Genomic DNA, 22,290 nt, shown 5'->3' with positions numbered 1-22,290 from the left:
CAATCCCTTCAAAGTATAACATTTTTGAAGACTTTTAGACTTGAAATTTGTAATTTAATGTATTATGCATATCGAAATCCTACATCTGTACATAAATCCCATAGCGTATTAAATTGAAAAGTAAGATAAACTGCTCAGTCATATACACAATACGGCAAATGACTCAATTTCCTTCTGCGTCTGAAAGGTCTGGATAACTTTCCGTTGCATCACATCATTGCTGTAAGTTCCGTTATGCCAAGGCTATATAATCTGAGAGAGAGCCGTCTCTGAATTATCCACCTCGACTACACTACATCTGCAGACTTCAGACTGCTTGTGAGGATACAATCACCTAACGATGCCGGAACAAACAGAGCTTATTCACAGCTTCAAGGGCATTCCCTTCTCAACCACGGTCTCCACAGAGCTGCTCCAAGCCCTGGACACGTTTGAGGCCAGAGAAGATGATGTAGTCTTAGTGTCCTATCCAAAATCAGGTAAGAACATTCCTCTCCAGAGCATGGGTTTTCTGAAAACTTTCTTTCTGTCTCCCACATTTATGTGGTTTTTGAAACCTGACAGCTTGATTTCACACGTGATCTTTTGGCTTCTCCCAGGCACCCATTGGCTGACAGAGATCATGAAGAACCTGTACCACTGCAACAGCGACAACAACGCAACAGGCCAGGTGACCCTGACTTCAGCTCTGGAGTTTGGAGATCTCTCCAAATTTGACGAGCTGAGGAACCTGCCCAGCAAGAGACTCATCCCCACACACCTCAGCCATGACATGATCCCTGTGCAGTTCAAAACAAAGAAATGCAAGGTAGGCACTGGCAACCTCCAGTACACTTCTCAATTCTTAATGATTAGTTGACAATGACTGGGCGTTTATTATTCCTATACATGGCGTTCCTAGAAGTTGTGATTAAATAATGAAGTATGTCTAAATTTACCTTTGTTTTCTTTGCAGATGATTTATGTGATCAGGAATCCCAAAGACACTGCAGTTTCAATGTTTCACTACTACCAACAAAACCCTCTTCTGCCCAAGATTGAGAAGTGGTCAACCTTTTTGGACATGTTCTTGAAAGGAGAAGGTAAGCATATTGTTCAGCCTTGCTTCGTGTTCGGTACAGATTTGTAAACAATAAGATACATTCCACTTTCTTAGAATTATGCTACTACTGGTTCATGATGCTGGAAACGTTTCTTCCATTGTATTCATTCAAGAACTTTGATTAGAAATAATCCCACTTCTTAGTCACAGTCTGGATACCAAACTATATGGAAACTGGAGTAAAACAATCATGTCTAACAAACGGCAACATCACATTTCCAATTAGGACTAACATTTCTTTCTTTCTATTGCAGTGGTCTATGGATCTTGGATTGATCATGTCCAGAGCTGGGAGAAGAATCAACATGATGAAAATACACTTTTTCTGTACTACGAGTCCATGAAGAAGGTGAGTTTCTAAAACATATAAAGTAAACAGTGATGTCAACATTATTCCATGGAATTGTATTTGAAACCGAGAACAGGAGACACTTCTTTACTCAAAGGGCAGTGGGAGCATGGAACAAGCTACCAAGCCATGTTGTCAAAGCTGATACACTGACTTCTTCTTTAAAACAGCTGGACTAGATTCTTGCATCCCTGAACTACTAATAATGAAGCCAAATGGCCTCTTCTCACATCTAACAGGGGCTTCTGTTTTTACTCCTAAAAGGTGTAAACAGGTGTAAATGATAGTTGTGAATTGTTCACATGATAGTTGTAACTAAATGACTAAATAAACTGTCATTTTGTGTTTCACAGGACCTCCCAAAATACGTCAAGGAGATCAGTTCATTTTTTAACATCAGCGTCTCCGAAGATCAAATCAATGAGATCGTGAAGAAATCCTCCTTCAGCGAAATGAAAGAAAAGGCACAGAAGGAGAAAGTCGACACAAAGCACACAGTTTGCGCACTGACATCTGATAAGAAGCTGATCTTCAGGAAAGGTGAGGCCTTCATTTCAAATGCCAATATTTCAGACAGAATATTGAAAGGCAGAATTTGTTGGATATCAAATGGGTACAACCTGCATTTCCAGCCTCTTGTAGCTATTTACAGAAAACACAAGGGACACATTAACCCATCCATAATTCAATCTGTTATACAATGCTAGTTTGTTGTTATTTCAACAGGGTGTAAATGAATCTGCAGGGCAAAGTATTTCTCAAGAGTATTTCCAGTATGAAACGTCATAAGAAAAGTTCTTTTTTCATTCATGTAGTAAGAATGTTTCTCAAGACTACCAGAATCACTAAAAAGAAGAGACCAGTCTTACTTTAAAGACATCAGATTGTGTAAATGCACATCACATACGTCATGAAATTGTGTTTTCTAACTTGCCATTCTCTTTCAATGTGTAGGTGCTGTGGGTGACTGGAAGAATCATTTTACCTCCAAGCAGAACTTCCAGTTTGAAGCACTGTTTAAGGACAAGATCAACTCCAGTGAATTAGCAAGACAAGCTGAATATGAGTGCTAGCAAGGAAGGGATGAAGTATGCTGTGAAATACGATCTCATCCCTTTTGTATTCATTATCACCAGCATATTCTGTCCCTTCATAAAACTGACAGTTACTTTTGGTATGAATAGAATTTCTTAAAGCACTAGAAATACTCTGTAATTTATTTTCCCATAAAAGTGACTTTTCACATTTGTTGTTCAAAGTTCTGTAAAGGAAATATACTGATACTGAAATGAATGTGTACAGGATATTTATGTTAGTTATAAATAACATTATTTATTTAATATTTTAATATATTTAAAAACTGTGCATTTCTCTGTGTTTTTGTAAATGTCTGGACATTTTGTTAGTTGCAATTAATAAATGATCATTTTGGCTAAGACTCCATGTTTTTCTTCTTCACTCAGATTGAGGTGTAGGAGCTTTATGTCTGCTGGTGGAATCTGTGCTTCTTAAACTTCAGAGTCAGTACTTTGATCCAATTCGAATATCGATGAAACAAGCCAACAGCTATAAAGTTGGGGTGTATTTAATACCTTGGAGATAACTCACCTGGCTGAAAAAAATGAAATGGAATTATTTAAAAAGGAAGTCTCCATTTGACCTTTTTTGCAGGTGAAAATAATTATAGTTATACAGGATGTCTTATAAATTCATGAATATTATTAAATGTTAATTAGTACATAACCAGCCAGTAAAACTGCTGAAAAGAAAAAAAATCAATCAATTAAATAAACTACAACTTTTTTCTTTTCAAAACAATACATTACAGCATTTGAATTAAATTGTCTTAATCAGTAATGAAATATCTTCTTTGATGAGTTTCAGTTGAACAACCAAAAACCATTCATAAATAAATAATAATTAAAAACTCTTCAGAGTGCTGCAAATCCCCGTTTTAATAAACCAGTTTTTAAGCACTTTTTTTGTTTATACGGTGATAAAGTATAAACTAACATGGGAAATTAAAAATGTATGAATTCACCAGAAAACAAAACCAAAATATAGCACATTTGCAAAATAAAATTCGGAAATAAAACATTTGTTTTCAGATTCCATTTGGGAAAAATAAGCACATGATGTCAAAATGTTTCTAAGGGCTCCTGCTTCACTGATTTTCTTACTCGATAATTATTCTTCTACTGATCAACAAATGTTGTTCATATCTTAACACATGACATTGGACCTGTTTAAATTACAGTTTAACCCAAACTTTTACTGAGTTCTTGAGTATTTGGGTGGGAAAATTACAATTGAATGTTTCAGATTTCCTTATCTATTAAAATATCCTAAATAGTTTTATAACAGAAGTCTGAAGAAATGCCTAATCATGCACACAATAATTACAGTTTTCTTCCTTTTGTGTCTGGATAATTTTTCCTTGTGTGACGACATTTAATCTAAGTTCCCTTATTTTCTATTTAAATGATTACAATTAGTTTCCTTATTAAATTGATCTGTATTTCAATTCTAATATCAATGAAATGAGCATGCAAATATAAAAATGTAGTGTACTTCATACTTTAGTGACAAGTCATCTGGCTGAAGAAATGAAATGTAATCATTTTAAAAGTAACCTCAAATTCTGAAAATTTTAAGCAAATAAAAATGATGACAATTAAATTAATTATAATTGAATAAAAACATATAAAATAATAACACGTAAACAGTCTGTAAAACTGCTCAAACTAAAAATAAAAAATCAATATCATTCATAATCTTTTCTGGTTTTCAAAACAAAATCATGATTCATTAAACAATACATTACAGTGTTTGATTTTAATACCCAGTACCAGTGATGAAATGTTTTCATTATTAAATTTTCCTGTCAACAACTATAAAACTGTCAATAAATCATTATACAACAACCTTCAAAATACAATCACTGATTTAATAACACAGCCGTAAAACATATTTTTATGGTTCATACTGTATATTGTATGATAGGGTATAACTTAAGAAAGAAAATTAAAAGATAATACCACTTGAATTATTATTTCAATAAACAAAGCCAAAATCTTTATATTTTCATGATCTTTTATGGGGTATGTATTTTAGGACCATGTGCTCATGGGTTTGAATTTCAGCCAAAAGGAACGTAAGATACAGAACTTCTCTACTCTAGGGGCATAGTCATTTCTAAAATCTTTTGAAACAACAACATAAAAGACACCAAAAATTAAAACATTGACAAAAAACATATGCAGATTTCAAAGATGGTCTTAAATGAGATAGGTGTCACAATTGTATGTAGAGTACACAGGTGATACAGTGTTTTCAATGACTTCCCCACAATCCCTTCAAAGTATAACATTTTTGAAGACTTTTAGACTTGAAATTTGTAATTTAATGTATTATGCATATCGAAATCCTACATCTGTACATAAATCCCATAGCGTATTAAATTGAAAAGTAAGATAAACTGCTCAGTCATATACACAATACGGCAAATGACTCAATTTCCTTCTGCGTCTGAAAGGTCTGGATAACTTTCCTTTGCATCACATCATTGCTGTAAATTCCGTTATGCCAAGGCTATATAATCTGAGAGAGAGCCGTCTCTGAATTATCCACCTCGACTACACTACATCTGCAGACTTCAGACTGCTTGTGAGGATACAATCACCTAACGATGCCGGAACAAACAGAGCTTATTCACAGCTTCAAGGGCATTCCCTTCTCAACCACGGTCTCCACAGAGCTGCTCCAAGCCCTGGACACGTTTGAGGCCAGAGAAGATGATGTAGTCTTAGTGTCCTATCCAAAATCAGGTAAGAACATTCCTCTCCAGAGCATGGGTTTTCTGAAAACTTTCTTTCTGTCTCCCACATTTATGTGGTTTTTGAAACCTGACAGCTTGATTTCACACGTGATCTTTTGGCTTCTCCCAGGCACCCATTGGCTGACAGAGATCATGAAGAACCTGTACCACTGCAACAGCGACAACAACGCAACAGGCCAGGTGACCCTGACTTCAGCTCTGGAGTTTGGAGATCTCTCCAAATTTGACGAGCTGAGGAACCTGCCCAGCAAGAGACTCATCCCCACACACCTCAGCCATGACATGATCCCTGTGCAGTTCAAAACAAAGAAATGCAAGGTAGGCACTGGCAACCTCCAGTACACTTCTCAATTCTTAATGATTAGTTGACAATGACTGGGCGTTTATTATTCCTATACATGGCGTTCCTAGAAGTTGTGATTAAATAATGAAGTATGTCTAAATTTACCTTTGTTTTCTTTGCAGATGATTTATGTGATCAGGAATCCCAAAGACACTGCAGTTTCAATGTTTCACTACTACCAACAAAACCCTCTTCTGCCCAAGATTGAGAAGTGGTCAACCTTTTTGGACATGTTCTTGAAAGGAGAAGGTAAGCATATTGTTCAGCCTTGCTTCGTGTTCGGTACAGATTTGTAAACAATAAGATACATTCCACTTTCTTAGAATTATGCTACTACTGGTTCATGATGCTGGAAACGTTTCTTCCATTGTATTCATTCAAGAACTTTGATTAGAAATAATCCCACTTCTTAGTCACAGTCTGGATACCAAACTATATGGAAACTGGAGTAAAACAATCATGTCTAACAAACGGCAACATCACATTTCCAATTAGGACTAACATTTCTTTCTTTCTATTGCAGTGGTCTATGGATCTTGGATTGATCATGTCCAGAGCTGGGAGAAGAATCAACATGATGAAAATACACTTTTTCTGTACTACGAGTCCATGAAGAAGGTGAGTTTCTAAAACATATAAAGTAAACAGTGATGTCAACAATATTCCATGGAATTGTATTTGAAACCGAGAACAGGAGACACTTCTTTACTCAAAGGGCAGTGGGAGCATGGAACAAGCTACCAAGCCATGTTGTCAAAGCTGATACACTGACTTCTTCTTTAAAACAGCTGGACTAGATTCTTGCATCCCTGAACTACTAATAATGAAGCCAAATGGCCTCTTCTCACATCTAACAGGGGCTTCTGTTTTTACTCCTAAAAGGTGTAAACAGGTGTAAATGATAGTTGTGAATTGTTCACATGATAGTTGTAACTAAATGACTAAATAAACTGTCATTTTGTGTTTCACAGGACCTCCCAAAATACGTCAAGGAGATCAGTTCATTTTTGAACATCAGCGTCTCCGAAGATCAAATCAATGAGATCGTGAAGAAATCCTCCTTCAGCGAAATGAAAGAAAAGGCACAGAAGGAGAAAGTCGACACAAAGCACACAGTTTGCGCACTGACATCTGATAAGAAGCTGATCTTCAGGAAAGGTGAGGCCTTCATTTCAAATGCCAATATTTCAGACAGAATATTGAAAGGCAGAATTGTTGGATATCAAATGGGTACAACCTGCATTTCCAGCCTCTTGTAGCTATTTACAGAAAACACAAGGGACACATTAACCCATCCTCAATTCATGCTGGTATATGAAGCTAGTTTGTTGTTATTTCAACAGGGTGTAAATGAATCTGCAGGGCAAAGTATTTCTCAAGAGTATTTCCCGTATGAAACGTCATAAGAAAAGTTGTTTTTTCATTCATGTAGTAAGAATGTTTCTCAAGACTACCAGAATCACTAAAAAGAAGAGACCAGTCTTACTTTAAAGACATCAGATTGTGTAAATGCACATCACATACGTCATGAAATTGTGTTTTCTAACTTGCCATTCTCTTTCAATGTGTAGGTGCTGTGGGTGACTGGAAGAATCATTTTACCTCCAAGCAGAACGCCCAGTTTGAAGCACTGTTTAAGGACAAGATCAACTCCAGTGAATTAGCAAGACAAGCTGAATATGAGTGTTAGCAAGGAAGGGATGAAGTATGCTGTGAAATACGATCTCATCCCTTTTGTATTCATTATCACCAGCATATTCTGTCCCTTCATAAAACTGACAGTTACTTTTGGTACAATATGAATAGAATTTCTTAAAGCACTAGAAATACTCTGTAATTTATTTTCCCATAAAAGTGACTTTTCACATTTGTTGTTCAAAGTTCTGTAAAGGAAATATACTGATACTGAAATGAATGTATACAGGATATTTATGTTAATTATAAATAACATTATTTATTAATATTTTAATATATTTAAAAACTGTGCCTTTCTCTGTGTTTTTGTAAATGTCTGGACATTTTGTTAGTTGCAATTAATAAATGATCATTTTGGCTAAGACTCCATGTTTTTCTTCTTCACTCAGATTGAGGTGTAGGAGCTTTATGTCTGCTGGTGGAATCTGTGCTTCTTAAACTTCAGAGTCAGTACTTTGATCCAATTCGAATATCGATGAAACAAGCCAACAGCTATAAAGTTGGGGTGTATTTAATACCTTGGAGATAACTCACCTGGCTGAAAAAAATGAAATGGAATTATTTAAAAAGGAAGTCTCCATTTGACCTTTTTTGCAGGTGAAAATAATTATAGTTATACAGGATGTCTTATAAATTCATGAATATTATTAAATGTTAATTAGTACATAACCAGCCAGTAAAACTGCTGAAAAGAAAAAAAATCAATCAATTAAATAAACTACAACTTTTTTCTTTTCAAAACAATACATTACAGCATTTGAATTAAATTGTCTTAATCAGTAATGAAATATCTTCTTTGATGAGTTTCAGTTGAACAACCAAAAACCATTCATAAATAAATAATAATTAAAAACTCTTCACAGTGCTGCAAATCCCCGTTTTAATAAACCAGTTTTTAAGCACTTTTTTTGTTTATACGGTGATAAAGTATAAACTAACATGGGAAATTAAAAATGTATGAATTCACCAGAAAACAAAACCAAAATATAGCACATTTGCAAAATAAAATTCGGAAATAAAACATTTGTTTTCAGATTCCATTTGGGAAAAATAAGCACATGATGTCAAAATGTTTCTAAGGGCTCCTGCTTCACTGATTTTCTTACTCGATAATTATTCTTCTACTGATCAACAAATGTTGTTCATATCTTAACACATGACATTGGACCTGTTTAAATTACAGTTTAACCCAAACTTTTACTGAGTTCTTGAGTATTTGGGTGGGAAAATTACAATTGAATGTTTCAGATTTCCTTATCTATTAAAATATCCTAAATAGTTTTATAACAGAAGTCTGAAGAAATGCCTAATCATGCACACAATAATTACAGTTTTCTTCCTTTTGTGTCTGGATAATTTTTCCTTGTGTGACGACATTTAATCTAAGTTCCCTTATTTTCTATTTAAATGATTACAATTAGTTTCCTTATTAAATTGATCTGTATTTCAATTCTAATATCAATGAAATGAGCATGCAAATATAAAAATGTAGTGTACTTCATACTTTAGTGACAAGTCATCTGGCTGAAGAAATGAAATGTAATCATTTTAAAAGTAACCTCAAATTCTGAAAATTTTAAGCAAATAAAAATGATGACAATTAAATTAATTATAATTGAATAAAAACATATAAAATAATAACACGTAAACAGTCTGTAAAACTGCTCAAACTAAAAATAAAAAATCAATATCATTCATAATCTTTTCTGGTTTTCAAAACAAAATCATGATTCATTAAACAATACATTACAGTGTTTGATTTTAATACCCAGTACCAGTGATGAAATGTTTTCATTATTAAATTTTCCTGTCAACAACTATAAAACTGTCAATAAATCATTATACAACAACCTTCAAAATACAATCACTGATTTAATAACACAGCCGTAAAACATATTTTTATGGTTCATACTGTATATTGTATGATAGGGTATAACTTAAGAAAGAAAATTAAAAGATAATACCACTTGAATTATTATTTCAATAAACAAAGCCAAAATCTTTATATTTTCATGATCTTTTATGGGGTATGTATTTTAGGACCATGTGCTCATGGGTTTGAATTTCAGCCAAAAGGAACGTAAGATACAGAACTTCTCTACTCTAGGGGCATAGTCATTTCTAAAATCTTTTGAAACAACAACATAAAAGACACCAAAAATTAAAACATTGACAAAAAACATATGCAGATTTCAAAGATGGTCTTAAATGAGATAGGTGTCACAATTGTATGTAGAGTACACAGGTGATACAGTGTTTTCAATGACTTCCCCACAATCCCTTCAAAGTATAACATTTTTGAAGACTTTTAGACTTGAAATTTGTAATTTAATGTATTATGCATATCGAAATCCTACATCTGTACATAAATCCCATAGCGTATTAAATTGAAAAGTAAGATAAACTGCTCAGTCATATACACAATACGGCAAATGACTCAATTTCCTTCTGCGTCTGAAAGGTCTGGATAACTTTCCTTTGCATCACATCATTGCTGTAAGTTCCGTTATGCCAAGGCTATATAATCTGAGAGAGAGCCATCTCTGAATTATCCACCTCGACTACACTACATCTGCAGACTTCAGACTGCTTGTGAGGATACAATCACCTAACGATGCCGGAACAAACAGAGCTTATTCACAGCTTCAAGGGCATTCCCTTCTCAACCACGGTCTCCACAGAGCTGCTCCAAGCCCTGGACACGTTTGAGGCCAGAGAAGATGATGTAGTCTTAGTGTCCTATCCAAAATCAGGTAAGAACATTCCTCTCCAGAGCATGGGTTTTCTGAAAACTTTCTTTCTGTCTCCCACATTTATGTGGTTTTTGAAACCTGACAGCTTGATTTCACACGTGATCTTTTGGCTTCTCCCAGGCACCCATTGGCTGACAGAGATCATGAAGAACCTGTACCACTGCAACAGCGACAACAACGCAACAGGCCAGGTGACCCTGACTTCAGCTCTGGAGTTTGGAGATCTCTCCAAATTTGACGAGCTGAGGAACCTGCCCAGCAAGAGACTCATCCCCACACACCTCAGCCATGACATGATCCCTGTGCAGTTCAAAACAAAGAAATGCAAGGTAGGCACTGGCAACCTCCAGTACACTTCTCAATTCTTAATGATTAGTTGACAATGACTGGGCGTTTATTATTCCTATACATGGCGTTCCTAGAAGTTGTGATTAAATAATGAAGTATGTCTAAATTTACCTTTGTTTTCTTTGCAGATGATTTATGTGATCAGGAATCCCAAAGACACTGCAGTTTCAATGTTTCACTACTACCAACAAAACCCTCTTCTGCCCAAGATTGAGAAGTGGTCAACCTTTTTGGACATGTTCTTGAAAGGAGAAGGTAAGCATATTGTTCAGCCTTGCTTCGTGTTCGGTACAGATTTGTAAACAATAAGATACATTCCACTTTCTTAGAATTATGCTACTACTGGTTCATGATGCTGGAAACGTTTCTTCCATTGTATTCATTCAAGAACTTTGATTAGAAATAATCCCACTTCTTAGTCACAGTCTGGATACCAAACTATATGGAAACTGGAGTAAAACAATCATGTCTAACAAACGGCAGCATCACATTTCCAATTAGGACTAACATTTCTTTCTTTCTATTGCAGTGGTCTATGGATCTTGGATTGATCATGTCCAGAGCTGGGAGAAGAATCAACATGATGAAAATACACTTTTTCTGTACTACGAGTCCATGAAGAAGGTGAGTTTCTAAAACATATAAAGTAAACAGTGATGTCAACATTATTCCATGGAATTGTATTTGAAACCGAGAACAGGAGACACTTCTTTACTCAAAGGGCAGTGGGAGCATGGAACAAGCTACCAAGCCATGTTGTCAAAGCTGATACACTGACTTCTTCTTTAAAACAGCTGGACTAGATTCTTGCATCCCTGAACTACTAATAATGAAGCCAAATGGCCTCTTCTCACATCTAACAGGGGCTTCTGTTTTTACTCCTAAAAGGTGTAAACAGGTGTAAATGATAGTTGTGAATTGTTCACATGATAGTTGTAACTAAATGACTAAATAAACTGTCATTTTGTGTTTCACAGGACCTCCCAAAATACGTCAAGGAGATCAGTTCATTTTTGAACATCAGCGTCTCCGAAGATCAAATCAATGAGATCGTGAAGAAATCCTCCTTCAGCGAAATGAAAGAAAAGGCACAGAAGGAGAAAGTCGACACAAAGCACACAGTTTGCGCACTGACATCTGATAAGAAGCTGATCTTCAGGAAAGGTGAGGCCTTCATTTCAAATGCCAATATTTCAGACAGAATATTGAAAGGCAGAATTGTTGGATATCAAATGGGTACAACCTGCATTTCCAGCCTCTTGTAGCTATTTACAGAAAACACAAGGGACACATTAACCCATCCTCAATTCATGCTGTTATATGAAGCTAGTTTGTTGTTATTTCAACAGGGTGTAAATGAATCTGCAGGGCAAAGTATTTCTCAAGAGTATTTCCAGTATGAAACGTCATAAGAAAAGTTCTTTTTTCATTCATGTAGTAAGAATGTTTCTCAAGACTACCAGAATCACTAAAAAGAAGAGACCAGTCTTACTTTAAAGACATCAGATTGTGTAAATGCACATCACATACGTCATGAAATTGTGTTTTCTAACTTGCCATTCTCTTTCAATGTGTAGGTGCTGTGGGTGACTGGAAGAATCATTTTACCTCCAAGCAGAACGCCCAGTTTGAAGCACTGTTTAAGGACAAGATCAACTCCAGTGAATTAGCAAGACAAGCTGAATATGAGTGTTAGCAAGGAAGGGATGAAGTATGCTGTGAAATACGATCTCATCCCTTTTGTATTCATTATCACCAGCATATTCTGTCCCTTCATAAAACTGACAGTTACTTTTGGTACAATATGAATAGAATTTCTTAAAGCACTAGAAATACTCTGTAATTTATTTTCCCATAAAAGTGACTTTTCACATTTGTTGTTCAAAGTTCTGTAAAGGAAATATACTGATACTGAAATGAATGTATACAGGATATTTATGTTAATTATAAATAACATTATTTATTAATATTTTAATATATTTAAAAACTGTGCCTTTCTCTGTGTTTTTGTAAATGTCTGGACATTTTGTTAGTTGCAATTAATAAATGATCATTTTGGCTAAGACTCCATGTTTTTCTTCTTCACTCAGATTGAGGTGTAGGAGCTTTATGTCTGCTGGTGGAATCTGTGCTTCTTAAACTTCAGAGTCAGTACTTTGATCCAATTCGAATATCGATGAAACAAGCCAACAGCTATAAAGTTGGGGTGTATTTAATACCTTGGAGATAACTCACCTGGCTGAAAAAAATGAAATGGAATTATTTAAAAAGGAAGTCTCCATTTGACCTTTTTTGCAGGTGAAAATAATTATAGTTATACAGGATGTCTTATAAATTCATGAATATTATTAAATGTTAATTAGTACATAACCAGCCAGTAAAACTGCTGAAAAGAAAAAAAATCAATCAATTAAATAAACTACAACTTTTTTCTTTTCAAAACAATACATTACAGCATTTGAATTAAATTGTCTTAATCAGTAATGAAATATCTTCTTTGATGAGTTTCAGTTGAACAACCAAAAACCATTCATAAATAAATAATAATTAAAAACTCTTCACAGTGCTGCAAATCCCCGTTTTAATAAACCAGTTTTTAAGCACTTTTTTTGTTTATACGGTGATAAAGTATAAACTAACATGGGAAATTAAAAATGTATGAATTCACCAGAAAACAAAACCAAAATATAGCACATTTGCAAAATAAAATTCGGAAATAAAACATTTGTTTTCAGATTCCATTTGGGAAAAATAAGCACATGATGTCAAAATGTTTCTAAGGGCTCCTGCTTCACTGATTTTCTTACTCGATAATTATTCTTCTACTGATCAACAAATGTTGTTCATATCTTAACACATGACATTGGACCTGTTTAAATTACAGTTTAACCCAAACTTTTACTGAGTTCTTGAGTATTTGGGTGGGAAAATTACAATTGAATGTTTCAGATTTCCTTATCTATTAAAATATCCTAAATAGTTTTATAACAGAAGTCTGAAGAAATGCCTAATCATGCACACAATAATTACAGTTTTCTTCCTTTTGTGTCTGGATAATTTTTCCTTGTGTGACGACATTTAATCTAAGTTCCCTTATTTTCTATTTAAATGATTACAATTAGTTTCCTTATTAAATTGATCTGTATTTCAATTCTAATATCAATGAAATGAGCATGCAAATATAAAAATGTAGTGTACTTCATACTTTAGTGACAAGTCATCTGGCTGAAGAAATGAAATGTAATCATTTTAAAAGTAACCTCAAATTCTGAAAATTTTAAGCAAATAAAAATGATGACAATTAAATTAATTATAATTGAATAAAAACATATAAAATAATAACACGTAAACAGTCTGTAAAACTGCTCAAACTAAAAATAAAAAATCAATATCATTCATAATCTTTTCTGGTTTTCAAAACAAAATCATGATTCATTAAACAATACATTACAGTGTTTGATTTTAATACCCAGTACCAGTGATGAAATGTTTTCATTATTAAATTTTCCTGTCAACAACTATAAAACTGTCAATAAATCATTATACAACAACCTTCAAAATACAATCACTGATTTAATAACACAGCCGTAAAACATATTTTTATGGTTCATACTGTATATTGTATGATAGGGTATAACTTAAGAAAGAAAATTAAAAGATAATACCACTTGAATTATTATTTCAATAAACAAAGCCAAAATCTTTATATTTTCATGATCTTTTATGGGGTATGTATTTTAGGACCATGTGCTCATGGGTTTGAATTTCAGCCAAAAGGAACGTAAGATACAGAACTTCTCTACTCTAGGGGCATAGTCATTTCTAAAATCTTTTGAAACAACAACATAAAAGACACCAAAAATTAAAACATTGACAAAAAACATATGCAGATTTCAAAGATGGTCTTAAATGAGATAGGTGTCACAATTGTATGTAGAGTACACAGGTGATACAGTGTTTTCAATGACTTCCCCACAATCCCTTCAAAGTATAACATTTTTGAAGACTTTTAGACTTGAAATTTGTAATTTAATGTATTATGCATATCGAAATCCTACATCTGTACATAAATCCCATAGCGTATTAAATTGAAAAGTAAGATAAACTGCTCAGTCATATACACAATACGGCAAATGACTCAATTTCCTTCTGCGTCTGAAAGGTCTGGATAACTTTCCGTTGCATCACATCATTGCTGTAAGTTCCGTTATGCCAAGGCTATATAATCTGAGAGAGAGCCGTCTCTGAATTATCCACCTCGACTACACTACATCTGCAGACTTCAGACTGCTTGTGAGGATACAATCACCTAACGATGCCGGAACAAACAGAGCTTATTCACAGCTTCAAGGGCATTCCCTTCTCAACCACGGTCTCCACAGAGCTGCTCCAAGCCCTGGACACGTTTGAGGCCAGAGAAGATGATGTAGTCTTAGTGTCCTATCCAAAATCAGGTAAGAACATTCCTCTCCAGAGCATGGGTTTTCTGAAAACTTTCTTTCTGTCTCCCACATTTATGTGGTTTTTGAAACCTGACAGCTTGATTTCACACGTGATCTTTTGGCTTCTCCCAGGCACCCATTGGCTGACAGAGATCATGAAGAACCTGTACCACTGCAACAGCGACAACAACGCAACAGGCCAGGTGACCCTGACTTCAGCTCTGGAGTTTGGAGATCTCTCCAAATTTGACGAGCTGAGGAACCTGCCCAGCAAGAGACTCATCCCCACACACCTCAGCCATGACATGATCCCTGTGCAGTTCAAAACAAAGAAATGCAAGGTAGGCACTGGCAACCTCCAGTACACTTCTCAACTCTTAAAGATTAGTTGACAATGACTGGGCGTTTATTAGTCCTATACATGACGTTCCTAAAAGTTGTGATTAAATAATGAAGTATGTCTAAATTTACCTTTGTTTTCTTTGCAGATGATTTATGTGATCAGGAATCCCAAAGACACTGCAGTTTCAATGTTTCACTACTACCAACAAAACCCTCTTCTGCCCAAGATTGAGAAGTGGTCAACCTTTTTGGACATGTTCTTGAAAGGAGAAGGTAAGCATATTGTTCAGCCTTGCTTCGTGTTCGGTACAGATTTGTAAACAATAAGATACATTCCACTTTCTTAGAATTATGCTACTACTGGTTCATGATGCTGGAAACGTTTCTTCCATTGTATTCATTCAAGAACTTTGATTAGAAATAATCCCACTTCTTAGTCACAGTCTGGATACCAAACTATATGGAAACTGGAGTAAAACAATCATGTCTAACAAACGGCAACATCACATTTCCAATTAGGACTAACATTTCTTTCTTTCTATTGCAGTGGTCTATGGATCTTGGATTGATCATGTCCAGAGCTGGGAGAAGAATCAACATGATGAAAATACACTTTTTCTGTACTACGAGTCCATGAAGAAGGTGAGTTTCTAAAACATATAAAGTAAACAGTGATGTCAACATTATTCCATGGAATTGTATTTGAAACTGAGAACAGGAGACACTTCTTTACTCAAAGGGCAGTGGGAGCATGGAACAAGCTACCAAGCCATATTGTCAAAGCTGATACACTGGCTTCTTCTTTAAAACAGCTGGACTAGATTCTTGCATCCCTGAACTACTAATAAGGAAGCCAAATGGCCTCACTTCTAACAGGGGCTTCTGTTTTTACTCCTAAAAGGTGTAAACAGGTGTAAATGATAGTTGTGAATTGTTCACATGATAGTTGTAACTAAATGACTAAATAAACTGTCATTTTGTGTTTCACAGGACCTCCCAAAATACGTCAAGGAGATCAGTTCATTTTTGAACATCAGCGTCTCCGAAGATCAAATCAATGAGATCGTGAAGAAATCCTCCTTCAGCGAAATGAAAGAAAAGGCACAGCAGGAGAAAGTCGACACAAAGCACACAGTTTGCGCACTGACATCTGATAAGAAGCTGATCTTCAGGAAAGGTGAGGCCTTCATTTCAAATGCCAATATTTCAGACAGTATATTGAAAAGCAGAATTGTTGGATATCAAATGGGTACAACCTGCATTTCCAGCCTCTTGTAGCTATTTACAGAAAACACAAGGGACACATTAACCCATCCATAATTCAATCTGTTATACAATGCTAGTTTGTTGTTATTTCAACAGGGTGTAAATGAATCTGCAGGGCAAAGTATTTCTCAAGAGTATTTCCAGTATGAAACGTCATAAGAAAAGTTCTTTTTTCATTCATGTAGTAAGAATGTTTCTCAAGACTACCAGAATCACTAAAAAGAAGAGACCAGTCTTACTTTAAAGACATCAGATTGTGTAAATGCACATCACATACGTCATGAAATTGTGTTTTCTAACTTGCCATTCTCTTTCAATGTGTAGGTGCTGTGGGTGACTGGAAGAATCATTTTACCTCCAAGCAGAACTTCCAGTTTGAAGCACTGTTTAAGGACAAGATCAACTCCAGTGAATTAGCAAGACAAGCTGAATATGAGTGTTAGCAAGGAAGGGATGAAGTATGCTGTGAAATACGATCTCATCCCTTTTGTATTCATTATCACCAGCATATTCTGTCCCTTCATAAAACTGACAGTTACTTTTGGTATGAATAGAATTTCTTAAAGCACTAGAAATACTCTGTAATTTATTTTCCCATAAAAGTGACTTTTCACATTTGTTGTTCAAAGTTCTGTAAAGGAAATATACTGATACTGAAATGAATGTGTACAGGATATTTATGTTAGATATAAATAACATTATTTATTTAATATTTTAATATATTTAAAAACTGTGCATTTCTCTGTGTTTTTGTAAATGTACGTGACATTTTGTTATTTGCAATTAATAAATGATCATTTTGGCTAAGACTCCATGTTTTTCTTCTTCACTCAGATTGAGGTGTAGGAGCTTTATGTCTGCTGGTGGAATCTGTGCTTCTTAAACTTCAGAGTCAGTACTTTGATCCAATTCGAATATCGATGAAACAAGCCAACAGCTATAAAGTTGGGGTGTATTTAATACCTTGGAGATAACTCACCTGGCTGAAAAAAACGAAATGGAATTATTTAAAAAGGAACTCTCCATTTGACCTTTTTTGCAGGTGAAAATATTTATAGTTATACAGGATGTCTTATAAATTCATGAATATTATTAAATGTTAATTATTACATAACCAGCCAGTAAAACTGCTGAAAAGAAAAAAAATAAATCAATTTAAAAAACTACAACTTTTTTCATTTCAAAACAATACATTACAGCATTTGAGTTAAATTGTCTTAATCAGTAATGAAATATCTTCTTTGATGAGTTTCAGTTGAACAACCAAAAACCATTCATAAATAAATAATAATTAAAAACTCTTCACAGTGCTGCATATCCCCGTTTTATTAAACCAGTTTTTAAGCACTTTTTTTGTTTATACGGTGATAAAGTATAAACTAACATGGGAAATTAAAAATGTATGAATTCACCAGAAAACAAAACCAAAATATAGCACATTTCCAAAATAAAATTCGGAACTAAAAAATTCGTTTTCAGATTCCATTTGGGAAAAATAAGCACATGATGTCAAAATATTTCTATGGGCTGCTGCTTCACTGATTTTCTTACTCGATAATTATTCTTCTACTGATCCCCAGATGTTGTTCATATCTTAACACATGACATTGGACCTGTTTAAATTACAGTTTAACCCCAACATTTCTCGAGTTCTTGAGTATTTGGGTGGGTAAATTACAATTTAATGTTTCAGATTTCCTTATCTATTAAAATATCCTAAATAGTTTTAGAATGGAAGTCTGAAGAAATGCCTAATCATGCACTCAATAATTACACAGTTTTCTTCCTTTTGTGTCTGGATAATTTTTCCTTGTGTGACGACAGTTAATCTAAGTTCCCTTATTTTCTATTTAAATGATTAAAATTATTTTCTTTATTAAATTGATCTGTATTTCAATTCTAATGTCAATGAAATAAGCATGCAAAGATAAAAATGTAGTGTACTTCATACTTTAGTGACAAGTCATCTGGCTAAAGAAATGAAATGTAATCATTTTAAAAGTAACCTCAAATTCTGAAAATTTTAAGCAAATAAAAATGATGACATTTAAATGAATTATAATTGAATAAAAACATATAAAATAATAACACGTAAGCAGTCTGTAAAACTGCTCAAACTAAAAATAAAAAATCAACCTCATTCATAATCTTTTCTGGTTTTCAAAACAAAATCATGATTCATTAAACAATACATTACAGTGTTTGATTTTAATACCCAGTACCAGTGATGAAATGTTTTCATTATTAAATTTTCCTGTCAACAACAATAAAACTGTCAATAAATCATTATACAACAACCTTCAAAATACAATCACTGATTTAATAACACAGTCGTAAAACATATTTTTATGGTTCATACTGTATATTGTATGATAGTGTATAACTTAAGAAAGAAAATCAAAAGATAATACCACTTGAATTATTATTTCAATAAACAAAGCCAAAATCTTTATATTTTCATGATCTTTTATGGGGTATGTATTTTAGGACCATGTGCTCATGGGTTTGAATTTCAGCCAAAAGGTACGTAAGATACAGAACTTCTCTACTCTAGAGGCATAGTCATTTCTAAGATCTTTTGAAATAACAACATAAAAGACACCAAAAATTAAAACATTGACAAAAAACATATGCAGATTTCAAAGATGGTCTTAAATGAGATAGGTGTCACAATTGTATGTAGAGTACACAGGTGATACAGTGTTTTCAATGACTTCCCCACAATCCCTTCAAAGTATAACATTTTTGAAGACTTTTAGACTTGAAATTTGTAATTTAATGTATTATGCATATCGAAATCCTACATCTGTACATACATCCCATAGTGTATTAAATTGAAAAGTAAGATAAACTGCTCAGTCATATACACAATACGGCAAATGACTCAATTTCCTTCTGCGTCTGAAAGGTCTGGATAACTTTCCGTTGCATCACATCATTGCTGTAAGTTCCGTTATGCCAAGGCTATATAATCTGAGAGAGAGCCGTCTCTGAATTATCCACCTCGACTACACTACATCTGCAGACTTCAGACTGCTTGTGAGGATACAATCACCTAACGATGCCGGAACAAACAGAGCTTATTCACAGCTTCAAGGGCATTCCCTTCTCAACCACGGTCTCCACAGAGCTGCTCCAAGCCCTGGACACGTTTGAGGCCAGAGAAGATGATGTAGTCTTAGTGTCCTATCCAAAATCAGGTAAGAACATTCCTCTCCAGAGCATGGGTTTTCTGAAAACTTTCTTTCTGTCTCCCACATTTATGTGGTTTTTGAAACCTGACAGCTTGATTTCACACGTGATCTTTTGGCTTCTCCCAGGCACCCATTGGCTGACAGAGATCATGAAGAACCTGTACCACTGCAACAGCGACAACAACGCAACAGGCCAGGTGACCCTGACTTCAGCTCTTGAGTTTGGAGATCTCTCCAAATTTGACGAGCTGAGGAACCTGCCCAGCAAGAGACTCATCCCCACACACCTCAGCCATGACATGATCCCTGTGCAGTTCAAAACAAAGAAATGCAAGGTAGGCACTGGCAACCTCCAGTACACTTCTCAACTCTTAAAGATTAGTTGACAATGACTGGGCGTTTATTAGTCCTATACATGACGTTCCTAAAAGTTGTGATTAAATAATGAAGTATGTCTAAATTTACCTTTGTTTTCTTTGCAGATGATTTATGTGATCAGGAATCCCAAAGACACTGCAGTTTCAATGTTTCACTACTACCAACAAAACCCTCTTCTGCCCAAGATTGAGAAGTGGTCAACCTTTTTGGACATGTTCTTGAAAGGAGAAGGTAAGCATATTGTTCAGCCTTGCTTCGTGTTCGGTACAGATTTGTAAACAATAAGATACATTCCACTTTCTTAGAATTATGCTACTACTGGTTCATGATGCTGGAAACGTTTCTTCCATTGTATTCATTCAAGAACTTTGATTAGAAATAATCCCACTTCTTAGTCACAGTCTGGATACCAAACTATATGGAAACTGGAGTAAAACAATCATGTCTAACAAACGGCAACATCACATTTCCAATTAGGACTAACATTTCTTTCTTTCTATTGCAGTGGTCTATGGATCTTGGATTGATCATGTCCAGAGCTGGGAGAAGAATCAACATGATGAAAATACACTTTTTCTGTACTACGAGTCCATGAAGAAGGTGAGTTTCTAAAACATATAAAGTAAACAGTGATGTCAACAATATTCCATGGAATTGTATTTGAAACCGAGAACAGGAGACACTTCTTTACTCAAAGGGCAGTGGGAGCATGGAACAAGCTACCAAGCCATGTTGTCAAAGCTGATACACTGACTTCTTCTTTAAAACAGCTGGACTAGATTCTTGCATCCCTGAACTACTAATAATGAAGCCAAATGGCCTCTTCTCACATCTAACAGGGGCTTCTGTTTTTACTCCTAAAAGGTGTAAACAGGTGTAAATGATAGTTGTGAATTGTTCACATGATAGTTGTAACTAAATGACTAAATAAACTGTCATTTTGTGTTTCACAGGACCTCCCAAAATACGTCAAGGAGATCAGTTCATTTTTGAACATCAGCGTCTCCGAAGATCAAATCAATGAGATCGTGAAGAAATCCTCCTTCAGCGAAATGAAAGAAAAGGCACAGAAGGAGAAAGTCGACACAAAGCACACAGTTTGCGCACTGACATCTGATAAGAAGCTGATCTTCAGGAAAGGTGAGGCCTTCATTTCAAATGCCAATATTTCAGACAGTATATTGAAAAGCAGAATTGTTGGATATCAAATGGGTACAACCTGCATTTCCAGCCTCTTGTAGCTATTTACAGAAAACACAAGGGACACATTAACCCATCCATAATTCAATCTGTTATACAATGCTAGTTTGTTGTTATTTCAACAGGGTGTAAATGAATCTGCAGGGCAAAGTATTTCTCAAGAGTATTTCCAGTATGAAACGTCATAAGAAAAGTTCTTTTTTCATTCATGTAGTAAGAATGTTTCTCAAGACTACCAGAATCACTAAAAAGAAGAGACCAGTCTTACTTTAAAGACATCAGATTGTGTAAATGCACATCACATACGTCATGAAATTGTGTTTTCTAACTTGCCATTCTCTTTCAATGTGTAGGTGCTGTGGGTGACTGGAAGAATCATTTTACCTCCAAGCAGAACTTCCAGTTTGAAGCACTGTTTAAGGACAAGATCAACTCCAGTGAATTAGCAAGACAAGCTGAATATGAGTGTTAGCAAGGAAGGGATGAAGTATGCTGTGAAATACGATCTCATCCCTTTTGTATTCATTATCACCAGCATATTCTGTCCCTTCATAAAACTGACAGTTACTTTTGGTATGAATAGAATTTCTTAAAGCACTAGAAATACTCTGTAATTTATTTTCCCATAAAAGTGACTTTTCACATTTGTTGTTCAAAGTTCTGTAAAGGAAATATACTGATACTGAAATGAATGTGTACAGGATATTTATGTTAGATATAAATAACATTATTTATTTAATATTTTAATATATTTAAAAACTGTGCATTTCTCTGTGTTTTTGTAAATGTACGTGACATTTTGTTATTTGCAATTAATAAATGATCATTTTGGCTAAGACTCCATGTTTTTCTTCTTCACTCAGATTGAGGTGTAGGAGCTTTATGTCTGCTGGTGGAATCTGTGCTTCTTAAACTTCAGAGTCAGTACTTTGATCCAATTCGAATATCGATGAAACAAGCCAACAGCTATAAAGTTGGGGTGTATTTAATACCTTGGAGATAACTCACCTGGCTGAAAAAAACGAAATGGAATTATTTAA

General features: G+C 34.7%; 5 protein-coding genes across 5 annotated transcripts; all 5 read left to right on the top strand.

The window, feature by feature from the left end:
* The first annotated feature begins 263 nt into the window (after positions 1-263).
* Positions 264-2,889, top strand: LOC148654475 (sulfotransferase 6B1-like). Its single transcript, XM_088646713.1, has 6 exons — positions 264-479; positions 600-808; positions 956-1,082; positions 1,357-1,451; positions 1,805-1,991; positions 2,406-2,889. Exons 1-6 carry the CDS (start codon positions 341-343, stop codon positions 2,522-2,524), a joined length of 876 nt encoding a protein of 291 aa, XP_088502839.1. The 5' UTR covers positions 264-340; the 3' UTR covers positions 2,525-2,889.
* A 2,176-nt stretch (positions 2,890-5,065) lies between these two features.
* On the top strand, positions 5,066-7,691 carry LOC148654474 (sulfotransferase 6B1-like). The gene is made up of 6 exons (XM_088646712.1): positions 5,066-5,278; positions 5,399-5,607; positions 5,755-5,881; positions 6,156-6,250; positions 6,604-6,790; positions 7,204-7,691. The coding sequence occupies exons 1-6, from the start codon at positions 5,140-5,142 to the stop codon at positions 7,320-7,322; spliced, it is 876 nt and encodes a 291-aa protein (XP_088502838.1). The 5' UTR covers positions 5,066-5,139; the 3' UTR covers positions 7,323-7,691.
* A 2,185-nt stretch (positions 7,692-9,876) lies between these two features.
* LOC148654473 (sulfotransferase 6B1-like) lies at positions 9,877-12,493 on the top strand. The gene is made up of 6 exons (XM_088646711.1): positions 9,877-10,080; positions 10,201-10,409; positions 10,557-10,683; positions 10,958-11,052; positions 11,406-11,592; positions 12,006-12,493. Exons 1-6 carry the CDS (start codon positions 9,942-9,944, stop codon positions 12,122-12,124), a joined length of 876 nt encoding a protein of 291 aa, XP_088502837.1. The 5' UTR covers positions 9,877-9,941; the 3' UTR covers positions 12,125-12,493.
* Positions 12,494-14,666: 2,173 nt separating this feature from the next.
* On the top strand, positions 14,667-17,287 carry LOC148654472 (sulfotransferase 6B1-like). Its single transcript, XM_088646710.1, has 6 exons — positions 14,667-14,882; positions 15,003-15,211; positions 15,359-15,485; positions 15,760-15,854; positions 16,203-16,389; positions 16,803-17,287. The coding sequence occupies exons 1-6, from the start codon at positions 14,744-14,746 to the stop codon at positions 16,919-16,921; spliced, it is 876 nt and encodes a 291-aa protein (XP_088502836.1). The 5' UTR covers positions 14,667-14,743; the 3' UTR covers positions 16,922-17,287.
* A 2,176-nt stretch (positions 17,288-19,463) lies between these two features.
* LOC148654471 (sulfotransferase 6B1-like) lies at positions 19,464-22,088 on the top strand. The gene is made up of 6 exons (XM_088646709.1): positions 19,464-19,678; positions 19,799-20,007; positions 20,155-20,281; positions 20,556-20,650; positions 21,004-21,190; positions 21,604-22,088. Exons 1-6 carry the CDS (start codon positions 19,540-19,542, stop codon positions 21,720-21,722), a joined length of 876 nt encoding a protein of 291 aa, XP_088502835.1. The 5' UTR covers positions 19,464-19,539; the 3' UTR covers positions 21,723-22,088.
* The last annotated feature ends 202 nt before the right edge of the window (positions 22,089-22,290 follow it).

This window comes from Lepisosteus platostomus, chromosome 9 (assembly GCF_059453375.1).
Source record: "Lepisosteus platostomus isolate fLepPlt1 chromosome 9, fLepPlt1.hap1, whole genome shotgun sequence".
Lineage (NCBI taxonomy): Eukaryota > Metazoa > Chordata > Actinopteri > Semionotiformes > Lepisosteidae > Lepisosteus > Lepisosteus platostomus.
Note: the sequence above shows the minus strand (reverse complement) of the source record. Positions and strands in the feature narration are given on the sequence as shown.

Coding starts and splice junctions, on each gene's coding strand:
- LOC148654472 (XM_088646710.1), top strand. CDS start 14,744: ATGCCGGAACAAACAGAGCTTATTCACAGCTTCAAGGGCATTCCCTTC. Junction 15,212..15,358: donor TCAAAACAAAGAAATGCAAG/GTAGGCACTGGC, acceptor TTTTCTTTGCAG/ATGATTTATGTGATCAGGAA. Junction 15,486..15,759: donor CATGTTCTTGAAAGGAGAAG/GTAAGCATATTG, acceptor TTTCTATTGCAG/TGGTCTATGGATCTTGGATT.
- LOC148654471 (XM_088646709.1), top strand. CDS start 19,540: ATGCCGGAACAAACAGAGCTTATTCACAGCTTCAAGGGCATTCCCTTC. Junction 20,008..20,154: donor TCAAAACAAAGAAATGCAAG/GTAGGCACTGGC, acceptor TTTTCTTTGCAG/ATGATTTATGTGATCAGGAA. Junction 21,191..21,603: donor GAAGCTGATCTTCAGGAAAG/GTGAGGCCTTCA, acceptor TTCAATGTGTAG/GTGCTGTGGGTGACTGGAAG.
- LOC148654473 (XM_088646711.1), top strand. CDS start 9,942: ATGCCGGAACAAACAGAGCTTATTCACAGCTTCAAGGGCATTCCCTTC. Junction 10,081..10,200: donor AGTGTCCTATCCAAAATCAG/GTAAGAACATTC, acceptor GGCTTCTCCCAG/GCACCCATTGGCTGACAGAG. Junction 10,684..10,957: donor CATGTTCTTGAAAGGAGAAG/GTAAGCATATTG, acceptor TTTCTATTGCAG/TGGTCTATGGATCTTGGATT.
- LOC148654475 (XM_088646713.1), top strand. CDS start 341: ATGCCGGAACAAACAGAGCTTATTCACAGCTTCAAGGGCATTCCCTTC. Junction 809..955: donor TCAAAACAAAGAAATGCAAG/GTAGGCACTGGC, acceptor TTTTCTTTGCAG/ATGATTTATGTGATCAGGAA. Junction 1,992..2,405: donor GAAGCTGATCTTCAGGAAAG/GTGAGGCCTTCA, acceptor TTCAATGTGTAG/GTGCTGTGGGTGACTGGAAG.
- LOC148654474 (XM_088646712.1), top strand. CDS start 5,140: ATGCCGGAACAAACAGAGCTTATTCACAGCTTCAAGGGCATTCCCTTC. Junction 5,279..5,398: donor AGTGTCCTATCCAAAATCAG/GTAAGAACATTC, acceptor GGCTTCTCCCAG/GCACCCATTGGCTGACAGAG. Junction 5,882..6,155: donor CATGTTCTTGAAAGGAGAAG/GTAAGCATATTG, acceptor TTTCTATTGCAG/TGGTCTATGGATCTTGGATT.